The following is a 14,474-nucleotide window of genomic DNA, read 5'->3' on the forward strand; positions in this document are numbered from 1 at the left end:
TGCAGTTTTTGGCTCGCTTTTAATCTGGGGGTGCTTCTTTTTCAGCTCATTCAATCACAACCCATGAAATGGCTGGGGTTGAAAGGAACCTCAAATCCCATCCAGTGCCACCCCTGCCACGGCAGGGGCACCTCCCACTGTCCCAGGGCACCCCAATGTCCAACCTGGCCTTGGGCACTGCCAGGGATCCAGGGGCAGCCAGGCCCCTGAGCAGAGGCAGCCCCAGGGATGGGTTTGTCTTTGCTCGAGGCAGGATTAATCCACACAGCTTCCCACCATCCTGCACCTGTGTGCACCACAGGGCCTCCCCACAGTTATCCTGAGACCCCAGAGCCCAGGGTTTGTCCCACCTGGCCTTGATGGCAGCTCATGTTTCATGGATCCATGCAAGAGCCTGAATGAGGGATGTGGGGCTCCAGGGGCTCTCCAAATGCAGTTTATTGTACCCAAGGTGTCACAGCAGCCCAGGGCCGTGGGTGACAGAGCTGTGCCCACAGCTGTCAGCTCCAGCTGCAGGCAGCCCTGGACACCCTTAGTTTAGGTTACAATGCATTATAGACTTTTCTGTGCTGAGCATCTTCATACAGCAGAACCAATCTATGCCTTAACTGTTACCTGTAGCCCATCATAACTGCTGTAATCACCATATTCATGTCACTGTTCTCCAGTCACTAACAGTTAGATCAAGACTCTGCTTTTCCTTGAGGGATGTGTAACTTTCCCAGCCCTGTGTGGTTTCTGTGCTCCCCCCTTGGCCAGGTTCCTCACAGGGTAATGGAGCTCATTACCTGTCTGGGATGATGGGAGCATCTCTGCAAGTAGAGGACGACCTCAAATGTCCAACACTTCCAGTCTGGGAACGCCTCCCTTTGGCTGAGGGTGTATCCAAGGGCATCTCCCCCAGGCCCTGCACAAAGGCACAGCAGGAACTCATGGACCAGGGGAAGCACAGGGAATCACTGTGGCTGCAGTGCTGCAATTGTCCACACCCAAGAGTCCCCAGGACACCTCCAGCTGCCCAGGTGCTACACAAGAGCTTTCCCACACACCTTCTCTCGTAGGCTGCCAACAGTTTCCTTAATGTAAGGCAAATCCTTGGGGGGCACAAACTTCTCCAGGATTTTATCCAAGTCAGGATGAGCCATCATGCTGAAGAGCATCCTCCTCCCATAGTACCTGCAGGAGAGCACCAGGACATCCAGAACAGGGACTGGCTTTGTCATTCCAGGTGTGTTATTCCAAAATGGAAAGGTGCAGGGAGACTGTGTCCAGGGAAGGGAATGGAGCCCCAGGAGAGGCTGAGGGAGCTGGGAAGGGGCTCCAGAACCCCTGAGGGAGCTGGGAAGCATTTGTGGCTGCCTCTCCTCTGTGCCCAGCACAGCACATCCTGTGAGCCCCTCTCCTCCTCAGCCAGTGTGTGTGGGAGGTAACCAGGTGATTCCTGCCACAGGCACCACCCTGACAGTCCCACCAGTGCTGGGATAGCAGCTGCACTCAAAGGTTTGTTTGGAAGGGACCTTAAATCCCATCTCCTTCCACCTCTGCCAGGGGCAGGGACACCTCCCACTAGCCCAGGGTGCTCCAGGCCCATCCACCCTGACGGCTCCCCCAGTCTTTTCCCTCCTAACCCATCCAGCCCCTAGGGCAAAGCTCCAGAGGCAGCAGGGCTGTGTCCCCAGGGAGTGCTCACCCCATAGCTCCAGGGCTCAGTGACAGTTCCTGTCCCCAGCAGTGCTCACCCCACACCCCAGGGGCTGTTCCCCATCCCCAGCAGTGCTCACCCCACACCCCAGGGCCTCAGTGACAGTTCCTGTCCCCAGGAGTGCTCACCCCACACCCCAGGGCACAGTTCCCTGTCCCCAGGTGTGCTCACCCCACACCCCAGGGCCTCAGTGGCAGTTCCTGTCCCCAGCAGTGCTCACCCCACACCCCAGGGCACAGTTCCCTGTCCCCAGGCAGCACTCACCCCACACCCCAGGGGCTCAGTGACAGTTCCTGTCCCCAGCAGTGCTCACCCCACACCCCAGGGGCTCAGTGACAGTTCCTGTCCCCAGCAGTGCTCACCCCACACCCCAGGGGCTCAGTGGCAGCTCCTGTCCCCAGCAGTGCTCACCGTGTCTGCTGGGAGCTGTCCTGCACAAACCTGGCCATGGCGGGCAGCAGCCGCTCAGCCACGGGCCGGCCCGCGGCCAGCACGCGCTCGGGGCCCAGGCGCTGCACCATGTCCCCCACGTGCTGGGCTGTGCATCTCCTCACTGCCGAGTGCAGGTGGCTGGGGAGGGACGGAGGGAGACAGCCTGAGGGACGGCCCAGCCTGCGGGGCCGCTCCCAGCCACACCAACCCTGCAACCGGGGATGGGCTGGAAGGGACCTCCGGGCCCATCCCCTGCCAGCCCTGCCATAGCCGGGGACACCTTCCAACAATCCCTGGGCTCGGGCAGGGGGGGTTGGAGTTTCAGTTCTAGCTTTCATTTAGATAATTTCATTTCACAAAGCATATGACTGTTCTCTCGACGAGCTCTATGACAAACCGGCCCCTGTGCTCTGAGACACACCTGGGCACTTGACTAAAACTGACTAAAGCAAATTGACTTGATGTCACTTTAAAATTGACTAAAGCAGAGCTCAATCGACTCCTAAAGATCCTGCAGGAGTCTCCTGATCCCTGCTTTGCACAAAATAAACACCTGTGCTGATGCAAGGGAGAGAACAGCCAGAATCAGCTTTCAAACTCGTGCAGCAAATGATCCTTTTATCTAAATCCTGCTGCCCCAGCTGGTCCCACTTGTGCTCAGGAACAAAATCCTGCAAACTCTAACATCTCCAGTTTTATATTTGGATTAAAAATGCTACTTTGAGGACAACTTGTAACTCCTGCTGCACTTTCAAGGGGAAAACAAGAATTGAGAGGCCGAGAGACCTCACTCCATGAAGGAAACAAGCCCCTGGTCATGGAAACGGCTGGAGAACATTTGTGTGCACACAACACCCTAGAGTTAAACACAGTGCATACAGGTAAGAAACAGGATTTTAAAATTCCTGACGTAAAACCACTCTCAGCTCTATCCTGGAATCATGCTCTTGGATCAGGACTCTGCTCACAGAATCCCAGACTGGGATGGGGAGGAACCTCAAAGCTCATCTTGTTCCACGCCCTGCCATGGGCTGGGACACCTCCCACTGGAATTATTCTTGTTGGCAAAGTCAAACCCAACTCTGGAGCTGATGAAGAATCAGTATTTCTGTCTAGTCAGGCTGCCAGCACTAGAGCCATGATCACAGAGGGCTGGAAAGGAGCTGAGCAGAAACCAGGTGCATTTAAGAGGTCCCATGAATTGTAAGTGACACCATAACTGAAGGATTGTGTTGTGGTGAATTTAAGCAACTCAGCCCAACTTAGAGAGAAGATCCCTTGTGGAATTACAGTTGTGTCAGACAATCCTTCTCACTTCCTACTGAGACACAGGTTTCCCCTCTGAAGGGTCATTCCATATTCCTGTCACAGCCTCTGGAGCTGCAGCTGCCTGTGCTCCAGGAGCTTTCCATGGCCAGAGCTTCCTAAAGCCAGGCCTAGAAAAGCTGCACCTTTAGGCCATGCCCTGATGTGTGATCCATTAAAAACATCCTGTACTCCATGAATTGGGAAAGTGTGAGCTGTGAACAGGTTAATCTGTGCCCAAAGGCAGTATTCAGCTCATTCTGATGCCTCAGATAGCAGAAAACCTGCACAAACTCACCAAGTGGAGGGGACAAATCCCTGCAGAAAAGCCCTGAGCAGGTGAGTTTGGATCTCAGGGAAGGTGGGGAGGTCTGGCAGAGATAGCCCTGCCCAGGAGGGCCAAGGGGCTCTGGGGCCAAGAAGGGAGAACCCAAACAGGGCACTGCCCCTTGGTGTGAATGAAGCCATGGGCAGTTCCTGCCTGCTGCTCCTGAATTCACACAATTATGGAATCAGCCTGCTTTGTGTTGGGAGGTCACAAATCCATGGAAAAGGACACCTTCCCTACCCCAGGCTGCTCCCAGCCCTGTCCAGCCTGGCCTTGGACTATTCCAGGGGTGGGACATCCACCCCAAATCAGTCTGAACCCAAATAATTCATAAAGAATGGAAATCCCAAGGCTGACTTCTGCCTTTCAGTTTACAGAGCAGGGAAGTGCAGCAGAGCTGTCAGGAGACAGAATCCATGTATCCCCAGCAAGCAGCTGCCCAGGAAACAAAAGAGAACATTTGCAACTCTGAGGGTTGGAGCTGTGCAGGAAATCTGTGGAGAGATTTTGAATGGAGCACCTGAAAAGTGTCATGAAGGGAAATGGAGCCTGGAAATGTCAGCAAGGGCTGGCAGAGAGGAGAGGAAGCACCAGGGGGTGGCTCAGATGTGGTGAGCAGTGAATGAGGATGGAAAAGGAAAACAGACTGATCAGGGCCAGGGAAAGAAGGGAATTAACTCCACAAAAGAATGGCACTGAGAAGGAAATTAAAATGCAGACACAAAGGCTCAGCCTAGAGAGGAGGAATCAAGCAAGATAGATGCAGCTGGAGAAGTGGAAGTTATAAATCAGTTTTCTAAATAAAGAGAGGTGCTGAGAAGTGGCCAAGGCAGGAACTGACTGCAGAGCAAAGGAGGAAAAGAAAGAACATGATGTCAGCTTTACCAGGCAAAGCAAAACAGCAGCTCCCCAAGAATATACAGTAATAGCAAATAAAATCACTGAAGTGATGCAAAACAGCCAGAAAATACACTAAAATCAACAGCCAACCTCTTACACAATGCACAGAAAGGAACAGAGGGGCTTTAATTCAATTTATGCCAACAAACATTGCCCTGGGTAGAGGTTTAGCACAGCTGATTTACTGGTTTTCACATTTCTGTCTACTGCACTCTGATTTGATGGTAAAAAGCCTACATTTGATAAATTACTCTATTCACAATATTCTTTATAAAGTCTTTATAGGAATTACCTTTGCCCTCCATTTATAAGAGAACAAAGTGCACGTGCTGGAGTCACATTATTAACCATGGCCTTCAGTGCCTTGTCTACCTCTTCCCTTATAAAAGTGTTGGATTCCCCAGCTTTGTGCAAAAGGACTTTTACTGCATTATCTACTTCTTGATCCATGCTCTTTTTCAGGTGGGTGAACAAATCCCCTAAACAGACCACAGCAGCTCGAGAAACACCTGAGCGTAAATTCTTGACCTGCACACAGGAAAAACCCAAAAAACAATGAATAATGTTGATCAGAGAGACTTCAAAATAAATATTCATCTTTGCCCTTTGTCATTTTAAGTAACATTACAAGCAACTGAGAAACACATTTCTAACTTGATTCACAATGGGTGAGAGTTAAAATACACACTCATAAAAATGTTATAAAGTTAAAATCTACATTTTCTCAGCCTCTGAGTTTCAAATCATCCTTGAGACTGCTCAGTTGAGGAAAACTCACCAGAGGTGAGCATAAATCACTTCAGAGAGCTGTAAAATACATATATACACACAGAGGGCCAGTGGAATATTCTGATAGGAAAATTTAACCTCTTGAGCCACAGCCAGAGTTGTTTCATGGAGCTTTGCAGTCAGAATAGGGGCATGGTAGGCAGACAAGCACCTGACAAAGTTCAGACCTTCAATTTTCTTCTCCCTGTGTGAAAAAATAATATTTAATTTCCATTCATTTGAAAAGCCTCATTAAAATATTCAAGTGTGGAGTTCTAAGGAATCAAATAGCAAACAAAGCGGATGGCAAAATAAAGCAATGAGAAATAATCCCAGAATGGTCTGAGTTCAAAAGGACCTCAAACCCCACCCAGAGCCACCCCTGCCATGGCAGGGACACCTCCCACTGTCCCAGGGTGCCCCAGTGCCCAGCCTGGCCTTGGGCACTGCCAGGGATCCAGGGGCAGCCACAGCTGCTCTGGGCACCTGTGCCAGGGCCTGCCCACCCTGCCAGGCAGGAAATAAAACAGGAAACTCTCCAAGCAAATCTGTATTTTCCACACCCCAGCTCTGCTCCCAGCTGGCAGCAGTGGCAATTAAAGGATCTGTTTCCTTCCCCACACTGAAGGGAGTAGCTCTGTAAGCACATCCCAAGTCAGGAGGTGCTTTTATTCCACACAAAGCACCAAGGATGAGCTGCTAATTCCACACAGAGCACCTAAAGGAGCTTCTAATCCCAAACAGAGCACCAAGGCTGGGCTGGTAATTCCACAGAGAGCTCCAAGGCTGGGCTGTTGGTTTTACACAGAGCCCCAAGGCTGGGCTGCTGACTGCACACAGAGCCCCAGGAAGGTGTTGCTGGTGCCTCTCCAGCCCTTAGACTGACTCCCCAGGCCTCTGGAGCCCAGTTCCCAGCCCTAATTTACAATGATCCCTTCATCTCAAACTTGACTGAATCCCCCTGTTGGATTTAGTCCTTTTCTGACCCAGAGATGGGGTAACTGAGAGGTGGTTTAAAAACTCCTATTTTTATAAACTTTTATATTTACCCAGTATGTATTTGTTCACATACAAACACATACTATGCAAATCCTCTGTCGAACTATAAAATTCCCTACAAATCCGTTTCCCACCCTGTTTCTCTCCTCTCTCACTCAGTGCCCTGGCTGTCTCTGCCCTGTGCTGTGTACCACACCTGCCCAGCCCCGTGCCCTCCCTGCCCAGTCCCGTGCCAGCCGTGCCCAGTGCCATGCCCAGCCCCGTGCCAGCCGTGCCCAGCCCCATGTTCGCCCTGCCCAGCCCTGTGCCCACCCTGCCCAGCCCCGTGCCCAGCCCCATTCCCTCCCTGCCCAGTGCCATGCCCAGTCCCGTGCCAGCCGTGCCCAGTGCCATGCCCAGTCCCGTGCCAGCCGTGCCCAGCCCCATGTTCACCCTGCCCAGCCCCGTGCCCAGCCCCGTTCCCTCCCTGCCCAAACCCGTGCCCAGCCCCGTGCCAGCCGTGCCCAGCCCTGTGCCCACCCTGCCCAGCGCCGTGCCCAGCCCCGCACGCACCAGTCGTGGTCAGCCAGCAGTGCCAGCGCCTCTGCCAGGGCGGGCTCGGGCCGGGGGAAGGGCAGCAGCTCGGCCGGGTCCAGCACCTCGGGGCTCCGCGTCACCGGCGGCTCCCGGCAGCGGCCCCGCCCCGGACACGGCTCCTCTGCGACAAGGACACCGTCAGGGACAAGGACACCGTCAGGGGACACAGCATCAGGGGCAGGGACACCGCCACGGGCAGGGACACCGCCAGGGACAGGGACACCGTCAGGGACAGGGACACCGTCACGGGCAGGGACACCGTCACGGGCAGGGACACCGTCAGGGGACACAGCATCAGGGACAGGGACACCGTCAGGGACAGGGACACCGTCACGGGCAGGGACACCGCCAGGGGACACAGCATCAGGGACAGGGACACCGTCAGGGACAGGGACACCGTCACGGGCAGGGACACCGTCACGGGCAGGGACACCGTCACGGGACACAGCATCGTGACAGGGACACCCCGTCAGGGACAGGGACACGTCAGGGGACACAGCATCAGGGACAGGGACACCATCAGGGGCAGGGACACCGTCAGGGGACACAGCATCAGGGACAGGGACACCGTCAGGGACAGGGACACCGTCAGGAGATACAGCATCGTGACAGGGACACACCGTTAGGGACACAGGACACGCCGTCAGGGACAGGGGACACCCCGTTAGGGACACGGGACACCAGCAGTGACAGGGGACACGCCAAGGGACACAGCATCAGGGACAGGGGACACGCCATAAGTGGCTGTGCCAGCTGCAGGCAGGCACAGAACAACACTGATGCACAGAGTGCTGCTGCAGGAAACAGGGTTTGCCAAGGACGCCAGACCCAGAGTGGTTTGGGTTGGGAGGAGCTGAAATCCCACCCATGGGCAGGGACACCTCCCACTGATGCCTTCAGATTCAGCTTTTGTGTTTTCCAGACTCTGCACTGCATTGGTTCACAACTCTGCACTCCACACACAGTGCCAGCAGCTCTCCTCACAGCTCAGGCACACAGAACAATCCTTTCCTCTCCTCAGCCCCACAGAACAATCCTTTCCTCTCCTCAGCCCCACAGAACAATCCTTTCCTCTCCTCAGCCCCACAGAACAATCCTTTCCCTCTCCTCAGCCCCACAGAACAATCCTTTCCTCTCCTCAGCCCCACAGAACAATCCTTTCCCTCTCCTCAGGCACACAGAACAATCCTTTCCCTCTCCTCAGGCACTCTCAATCCTTTCCTCTCCTCAGCCCCACAGAACAATCCTTTCCCTCTCCTCAGTCCCACAGAACAATCCTTTCCCTCTCCTCAGGCACACAGAACAATCCTTTCCCTCTCCTCAGGCACACAGAACAATCCTTTCCCTCTCCTCAGTCCCACAGAACAATCCTTTCCTCTCCTCAGCCCCACAGAACAATCCTTTCCTCTCCTCAGCCCCACAGAACAATCCTTTCCCTCTCCTCAGGCACACAGAACAATCCTTTCCCTCTCCTCAGGCACACAGAACAATCCTTTCCCTCTCCTCAGGCACTCTCAATCCTTTCCTCTCCTCAGCCCCACAGAACAATCCTTTCCTCTCCTCAGCCCCACAGAACAATCCTTTCCTCTCCTCAGCCCCACAGAACAATCCCTTCCCTCTCCTCAGCCCCACAGAACAATCCTTTCCCTCTCCTCAGGCACACAGAACAATCCTTTCCCTCTCCTCAGGCACACAGAACAATCCTTTCCCTCTCCTCAGGCACTCTCAATCCTTTCCTCTCCTCAGCCCCACAGAACAATCTTTTCCTCTCCTCAGTCACTCTCAATCCTTTTCCAGCCCCAGAAGCAAGGGCACTGCTGCAGCTCCAGCCCCAAAAGTGCAAGCAGGGGATGCAGGAGAGCAGCCTGGGAGGGTGGGACTGCAAAACCTGAGCTGGGATTGGACACTGAACCCAACATGGAAATGGGCCAAAGCTGATCAAAGTGGGAGAGCTCCTCACCCTGGCTCCATCTGGGGTGCAGCCCTGCCTGGGCTCCTGCACTGCCCAAGGGGTGTCCTGTGAGGGAATTATTTCCTTTGAACAAATCCCTGCTTTATCCTTTAACTCTGCCCAGCCTCTGTTCTAGGCATCACCACCATGGCAGGCCAAGCCCTGGCCTTGGACACTCCCAGGGATCCAGGGACAGCCCCAATCATTCAGAGTTTCATTCATGTAAATTCAATTTTGCACACAACCTTCACTTTTAAGAGTCACCAACACAAAGGTAGTGGCTGTTTAGTGTAAAAACAGATGCACAGTGTGCTAATAACATCATAAAACTTGAGGAGACACCAGACAAACCCTGGCCACCTTTGAGCACCATCAGTAGGAGGTTCTACTCTTGCCATTTTCCTACTGGTTATTTTAAAGGCAATTCAGTGCCAAAATGTACCCAGAAGGGTTTTGGGGACAGGAGGAGTCAGTGTGCTGTCAATGCATGTATCATTTCAGATCCTGATCAAACTAAAAGCCTCTGATGTTTCATGAACTCCCTCACAGATGAAAAATGATCAATGGAACCCCCGCTGAGGAATTAAATCCCCTCCAGCCCCACAGTACTGATCTTCCAGAGCACCTCAGGACTGTCCCCTGCACAAATAAATTGTATTTTGAAACTGTCCCACTCCACCTACCCAAATATTTTAAGAGTTTCCTGCCCCAGCTTACCAGAATCCAGCAAGGATGAACACTTGGACCTCTTCAAACTGGAGGTTCTTTTCAGGGAAGGGTTCAAGGCCACATTTTCTAAGGACAAAGACCCATTTCTTGGTGATGTCAGTAAATCCCCACAGAGACTAAACCCTAGGAAAGAAGGAAATGTCCAAAATACAATAAAACCAATCAGAAGCAAGTTAAAACTGAGTATTACCAGCCCTAATTTCCACTTCAGCAGCACTGAACAGGGAATATTCATTTAAGACAAACCCTCATCCTCACTTTCTGCTGTGAGTTTCTCTGGTTCACTCATACTCAGTCTAATCCTTTCCCAAGGGAATTCTTCCTTCCCTTCCAAGTCTTTGCCTTCCTGATGCTCTTTATGGTTGTGCTCTTTGTCTTCTTTCCTCCTCCTCCTCAGCTTCTCCTGAGCAGATTTTGACAAGGTCACTTTAATCTGCAAAAAAGAAATCAAGCATAAGTTACCCCAGAACTGAACCCCTAGTTCCTGATGCTGGCCAAGGTCAGCATGGAAAATCAGGACTTTCTCTGATCTGACCCTTCTCTCTCCTGTGTTTTTGACACTTTTTGTGCCTCAGGAACACTCAGCAAAAAATTTAATCCAGCTAAATTTAAGTTCAGTTTTTTAAATTTAATCAATTTACTGATTTGAATCTGATCCTGCCAAGGGTTCATATGTTCAATAGAAATCAGAAAATTAAGACACTGTAAATCATTAAGTTTCAGTATTCTTCAGATGTTACTCTAAAGGCTTGCAGAAAAAGTTCCATTTCAAAGTTTTTTGACTTTCTATCACAGCTCACTCAGATAAATCTTGCTCCATTTACATTTGTAAATAGTTTTTAACAAACAGCACCACTCCTCAGAGACCAGATTACGGCCAAATATTCAGGAAGGCTTTTAAGAAAATCTGATTGGAGCTGGATTTGTTCATCCTGGGGAAAACCAGACTTGATCCCACCCTGCCAACCCCTCCTTCCACATCTGCTTGTGCTGTGGGAGTCAGGGAGGGCATTTCCAGCCCCACTCCTCCCTGCAGCCCCTCTCCAGGGATCTGAGCACGGTGGGAAGCTCCTGGCACACCCAGGTGGCACCAGAAGAGAACCAGGAGCAGCAGCCCCAAGGCTTTGGCTGTTCCAGTGAAACTCCTGCTGGCCCAGCACAGACTGTAAGTGAGCAGGGCTGGCTTCCCCCCACACCCACCAGGCTGGGCAGTTCTTACCTCTCCTTCCTTCCCTGCATGGCAACAGGAACGGGAAGGGCTGTTCTGGAAGCTTCTCCCTGGGGCAGCCTCTGCTCCCTCCCTGGCACCCTGGGCATCCCCATTGGCCACACAGGGCACGGGCTGGCTGGCAGCTGGGCCAGGAGGGCTCCCAAAAACACCTGGAGGGCAGAACAGGGGTCACAGGCTGCTGGGGGATGGAAGGGACATCAAAGCATCTCACTCCAGACTGGAATGTCTATGCAGGAACTGTAACCCTTTCAGACATCATTCTTTGTGCTCCCATTGAACTGGGGATTGTGAAGGATCTACAACATTGCACAGATCTTTTTGTTCTTCTCCCACCCTACAAAGGCACATCTGCCCTCATTTCATAACTCAGAGAGACACAGGGGATGATTTTGGGTCTGCAGTACCTGTGCCAACCACAGCGACGTCTCCAGATGAGAAACCCAGATCATCCTTTGGTGCAAAACCAGGCACTGACTCTGCAGGGCCTGAAAGCACAAAGAGCACTCACTGTCCATCATGGTGGTTCTGCTCTGGGATGTGTTTCATCCTCCTAAAATATCACCCCACATCTGGATTGATCCCTTTGCTGAACCAGGGCATTGCCAGGTTACTGAAGCCAGCAGGATCTGTTGAACACCCAGATCAGGAATGTTCAAATCCCACTGAGAGGAGCCTGGAGCCAGGCTGGGAGAGCTGGGAATGTTCCCTGGAGAGGAGAAGGCTCCAGGCAGAGCTCAGAGCCCCTGGCAGGGCCTGAAGGGGCTCCAGGAGAGCTGCAGAGGGACTGGGGACAAGGCATGGAGGGACAGCCTGTGGACACAGCTCCCTCAGCTCCTTTCCTCCATCCAGTAGAAGCAGAATTGATTAAACACAAATAATCCTGATAGTATAGGGATAAAATGTTTCTAAAATCAAGGGATATTCAGGGCAGTTGGCAAAAAAGGCTGGGCCTGGTTGTTCCTGGGAAAATGTTAGGCTTTACTGGATCATGTGAAATTGCACCTGGGTAATCATTTAATGACTATGATAAATGGTATGGTTGTTAAATGTGATGATTGTTTGGTAATTGGATGTAATTATTGTTTAATTGTAACAAGAATAATGAGAAATGATGTTTGGGGGTTTGATGGAAATTACAAAATCCATGCTTGGATGAAATCAATGTATATAATAGAACAATGTAAGTTTAATAATTAATATGTAGTTATAAACAATAAGAGTATAAAAACGTGTTCATCCTGAGCCCATGTCAGAGTCAGCTTTGGGTCTGCACCCCTGACACCCAGAGCTCTCCAATAAAAGCAAGAAAAGTACAGAATCACTCTGTGATTGTGTGTTCCTGAACACCAATAATCCCCCAGAGTTCAGGGACCTGCAGTGAAACCCTGGGAGGGTGAAGCACACCAGGAGCACCTCACCTCAATTCCCACAGGAATGAACTGCACTCCTCACCTGAGCCCCCTGAAATCCCAGTTTGGCCCAGAGCAGTGGAAATTCCCTTTGTTAGAGGGATGTGGGCTCAGTGCCCAGCCCAGGGGCACTGTGTCCCTCAGGTGGGCACTGACAGGAACATACCTGTGTTGGGGGGCTGCTCTGCCCCCTCTGGCTCTCTGGGCCTGGCTGGAGATGCTTCTGCAGGATGGGATTTGCTGCCAAGTGCCGGGAAAGTGTCTGACCTGTGCAGACAAACACATTTTATAGCTGCAATTCTGCACAATGGTCAAAGCCCAGCCATAAACAACAACAGATTTCAGTTTCTCCATGGCAAAACTATTCCCAGTATTCTCAAAATGTTAACCCTGAGCAGGAACAGAATTCAGTGCAATTATTTGATGAGCAGGTCCATTATGAAGAACACCCTAAAGAAAACCCTTGTGAGGAAACCTTACACCAGGACTACATTTAGCATTCACCCATAAGGAAAGGAATTCTTTGCCTTGGGGATTGAGGATGCTGCTTCCAATGAGGCATTTTAAAGGTTATTTTTACAAATGTGACTCAGCACTAATGCACATGGGGAAGGGATGTGAATATAAATTAGCTCTGGGCTGCACAACTGAAATCCTTCTGTTTGTGAATCACTGCAGGCTCCTTCTGCCTATTTGCTTTTTATGTTCCCATTTTGCTTTCTGTTGTGAATGCAGCTCAGTGTCAGTGACATGGGAGGTTCCCTGCTCATGTAGGGCTGGAATTAGGGGATTTTTCAAGTCCCTTCCAACCCAAACCACTCTGGGAGTCTATAAAAGATGCTTTCAGTACACACAAAAATATCTTCAGAGCAGAGCTACAAACAGCTTCATCATGGACTCTGAGAGCAGAGGAGGAGATTTTTGGACTGGAATATTTGCAAAATTCCTCAAAACTCCTTTAATTCCATTAAACAATAGTTTATACTGCTGGGTTATTCCCTTTACAATCAGAGCAGCATTTGTCACCACCCAATTTCTATTTAGAAGAGCTCTGGGAAGGCATTTTAAATTCACAATTATCTCTCAGGAATAAATGGAACCAGCTCTTGATCCACAATAAGAAACATCTGCATTGTTTTCCTCTTCTCAACAAAGCCAATTCAATTTCCAGCCTGTAATAACCCAACCTCACCCTTCCTCTTGTCCTTCTCACTCCCCAGTTCAGCTCTGGCCATGTCCCTGCAGTGCCAGGGAATGTCTTTAATCCAATATTTACTGCCCCTGGCACTGCCCCCTGCCCTGGCCTAATGCAGCTTCACGTTGGAAGCCAGAAAAAAATAGAATAATGTCATTAAGAGAGGAACATAATTCATATAGAAAAATCAGAGGGGAACATAATCCACACAGAAAAACCAGGCTATTAAGCAAGGCAGCGCTATATAGAACATGTAGCAGTTAATATCATGATTTCACCAAGGCTGTGTGGGGTTCCCAGGCTGAGGTGACACCAAGTGACACTCACATCACTCTCCTCCTGGGGGCCAGCGTGGCCGCGGGGGAGCCCAGGGACTCCAGGCTGGAAATCCCACTCTCGCCGGTGGAGGTGGTGCCGGGGGAGGAGCCCAGCGAGGGGCAGTCCCCGGGAAATTCCAGTTTCACCGCCGAGTCGGGGCTCTCCAGCTCGGCCAGGCTGCTGCTCAGCTTGGCTCTCTTCTTGGCCGCGCTGCTCCGCAGGGAGCGCAGGGAATTCTGCATCTGCACGGGGGAATCACAGGGGAAATCACTGCACAGGGAAAAGGGTTTTCAGCTAAATGAAAATGATCCCAGGGAATTCTGCATCTGCACAGGGGGAATCACAGGGACACTCACTGCACAGGGAAAAGGGTTTTCAGCTAAATGAAAATGATCCCAGGGAATTCTGCATCTGCACGGGGGGAATCACAGGGACACTCACTGCACAGGGATAAATCACAGGGGACACTCACTGCACAGGGGGAAATCACAGGGACACTCACTGCACAGGGATAAATCACAGGGACACTCACTGCACAGGGGGAAATCACAGGGACACTCACTGCACAGGGGGAAATCACAGGGACACTCACTGCACAGGGATAAAGGGTTTTCAGCTAAATAAAAATGAT

The 14,474-nt window shown here is 51.5% G+C and overlaps 1 protein-coding gene across 1 annotated transcript in view; it reads right to left on the reverse strand.

The window, feature by feature from the left end:
- TOGARAM1 (TOG array regulator of axonemal microtubules 1) overlaps positions 1–14,474 on the reverse strand; it is a 35,828-nt gene that overhangs the window by 8,149 nt on the left and 13,205 nt on the right. The window contains exons 6-17 of the mRNA XM_059474953.1: positions 13,853–14,085; positions 12,497–12,597; positions 11,326–11,406; positions 10,910–11,070; positions 9,949–10,123; positions 9,679–9,813; positions 6,987–7,131; positions 5,535–5,640; positions 4,960–5,195; positions 2,114–2,272; positions 1,050–1,176; positions 789–907 (exon numbers count right to left, since the gene is read on the reverse strand). Coding sequence (XP_059330936.1) covers positions 789–907; positions 1,050–1,176; positions 2,114–2,272; positions 4,960–5,195; positions 5,535–5,640; positions 6,987–7,131; positions 9,679–9,813; positions 9,949–10,123; positions 10,910–11,070; positions 11,326–11,406; positions 12,497–12,597; positions 13,853–14,085 — 1,778 coding nt within the window. The remainder of the gene's footprint in view (positions 1–788; positions 908–1,049; positions 1,177–2,113; positions 2,273–4,959; positions 5,196–5,534; positions 5,641–6,986; positions 7,132–9,678; positions 9,814–9,948; positions 10,124–10,909; positions 11,071–11,325; positions 11,407–12,496; positions 12,598–13,852; positions 14,086–14,474) is intronic.

Source organism: Ammospiza nelsoni, chromosome 6 (assembly GCF_027579445.1).
Source record: "Ammospiza nelsoni isolate bAmmNel1 chromosome 6, bAmmNel1.pri, whole genome shotgun sequence".
Taxonomy (NCBI): domain Eukaryota; kingdom Metazoa; phylum Chordata; class Aves; order Passeriformes; family Passerellidae; genus Ammospiza; species Ammospiza nelsoni.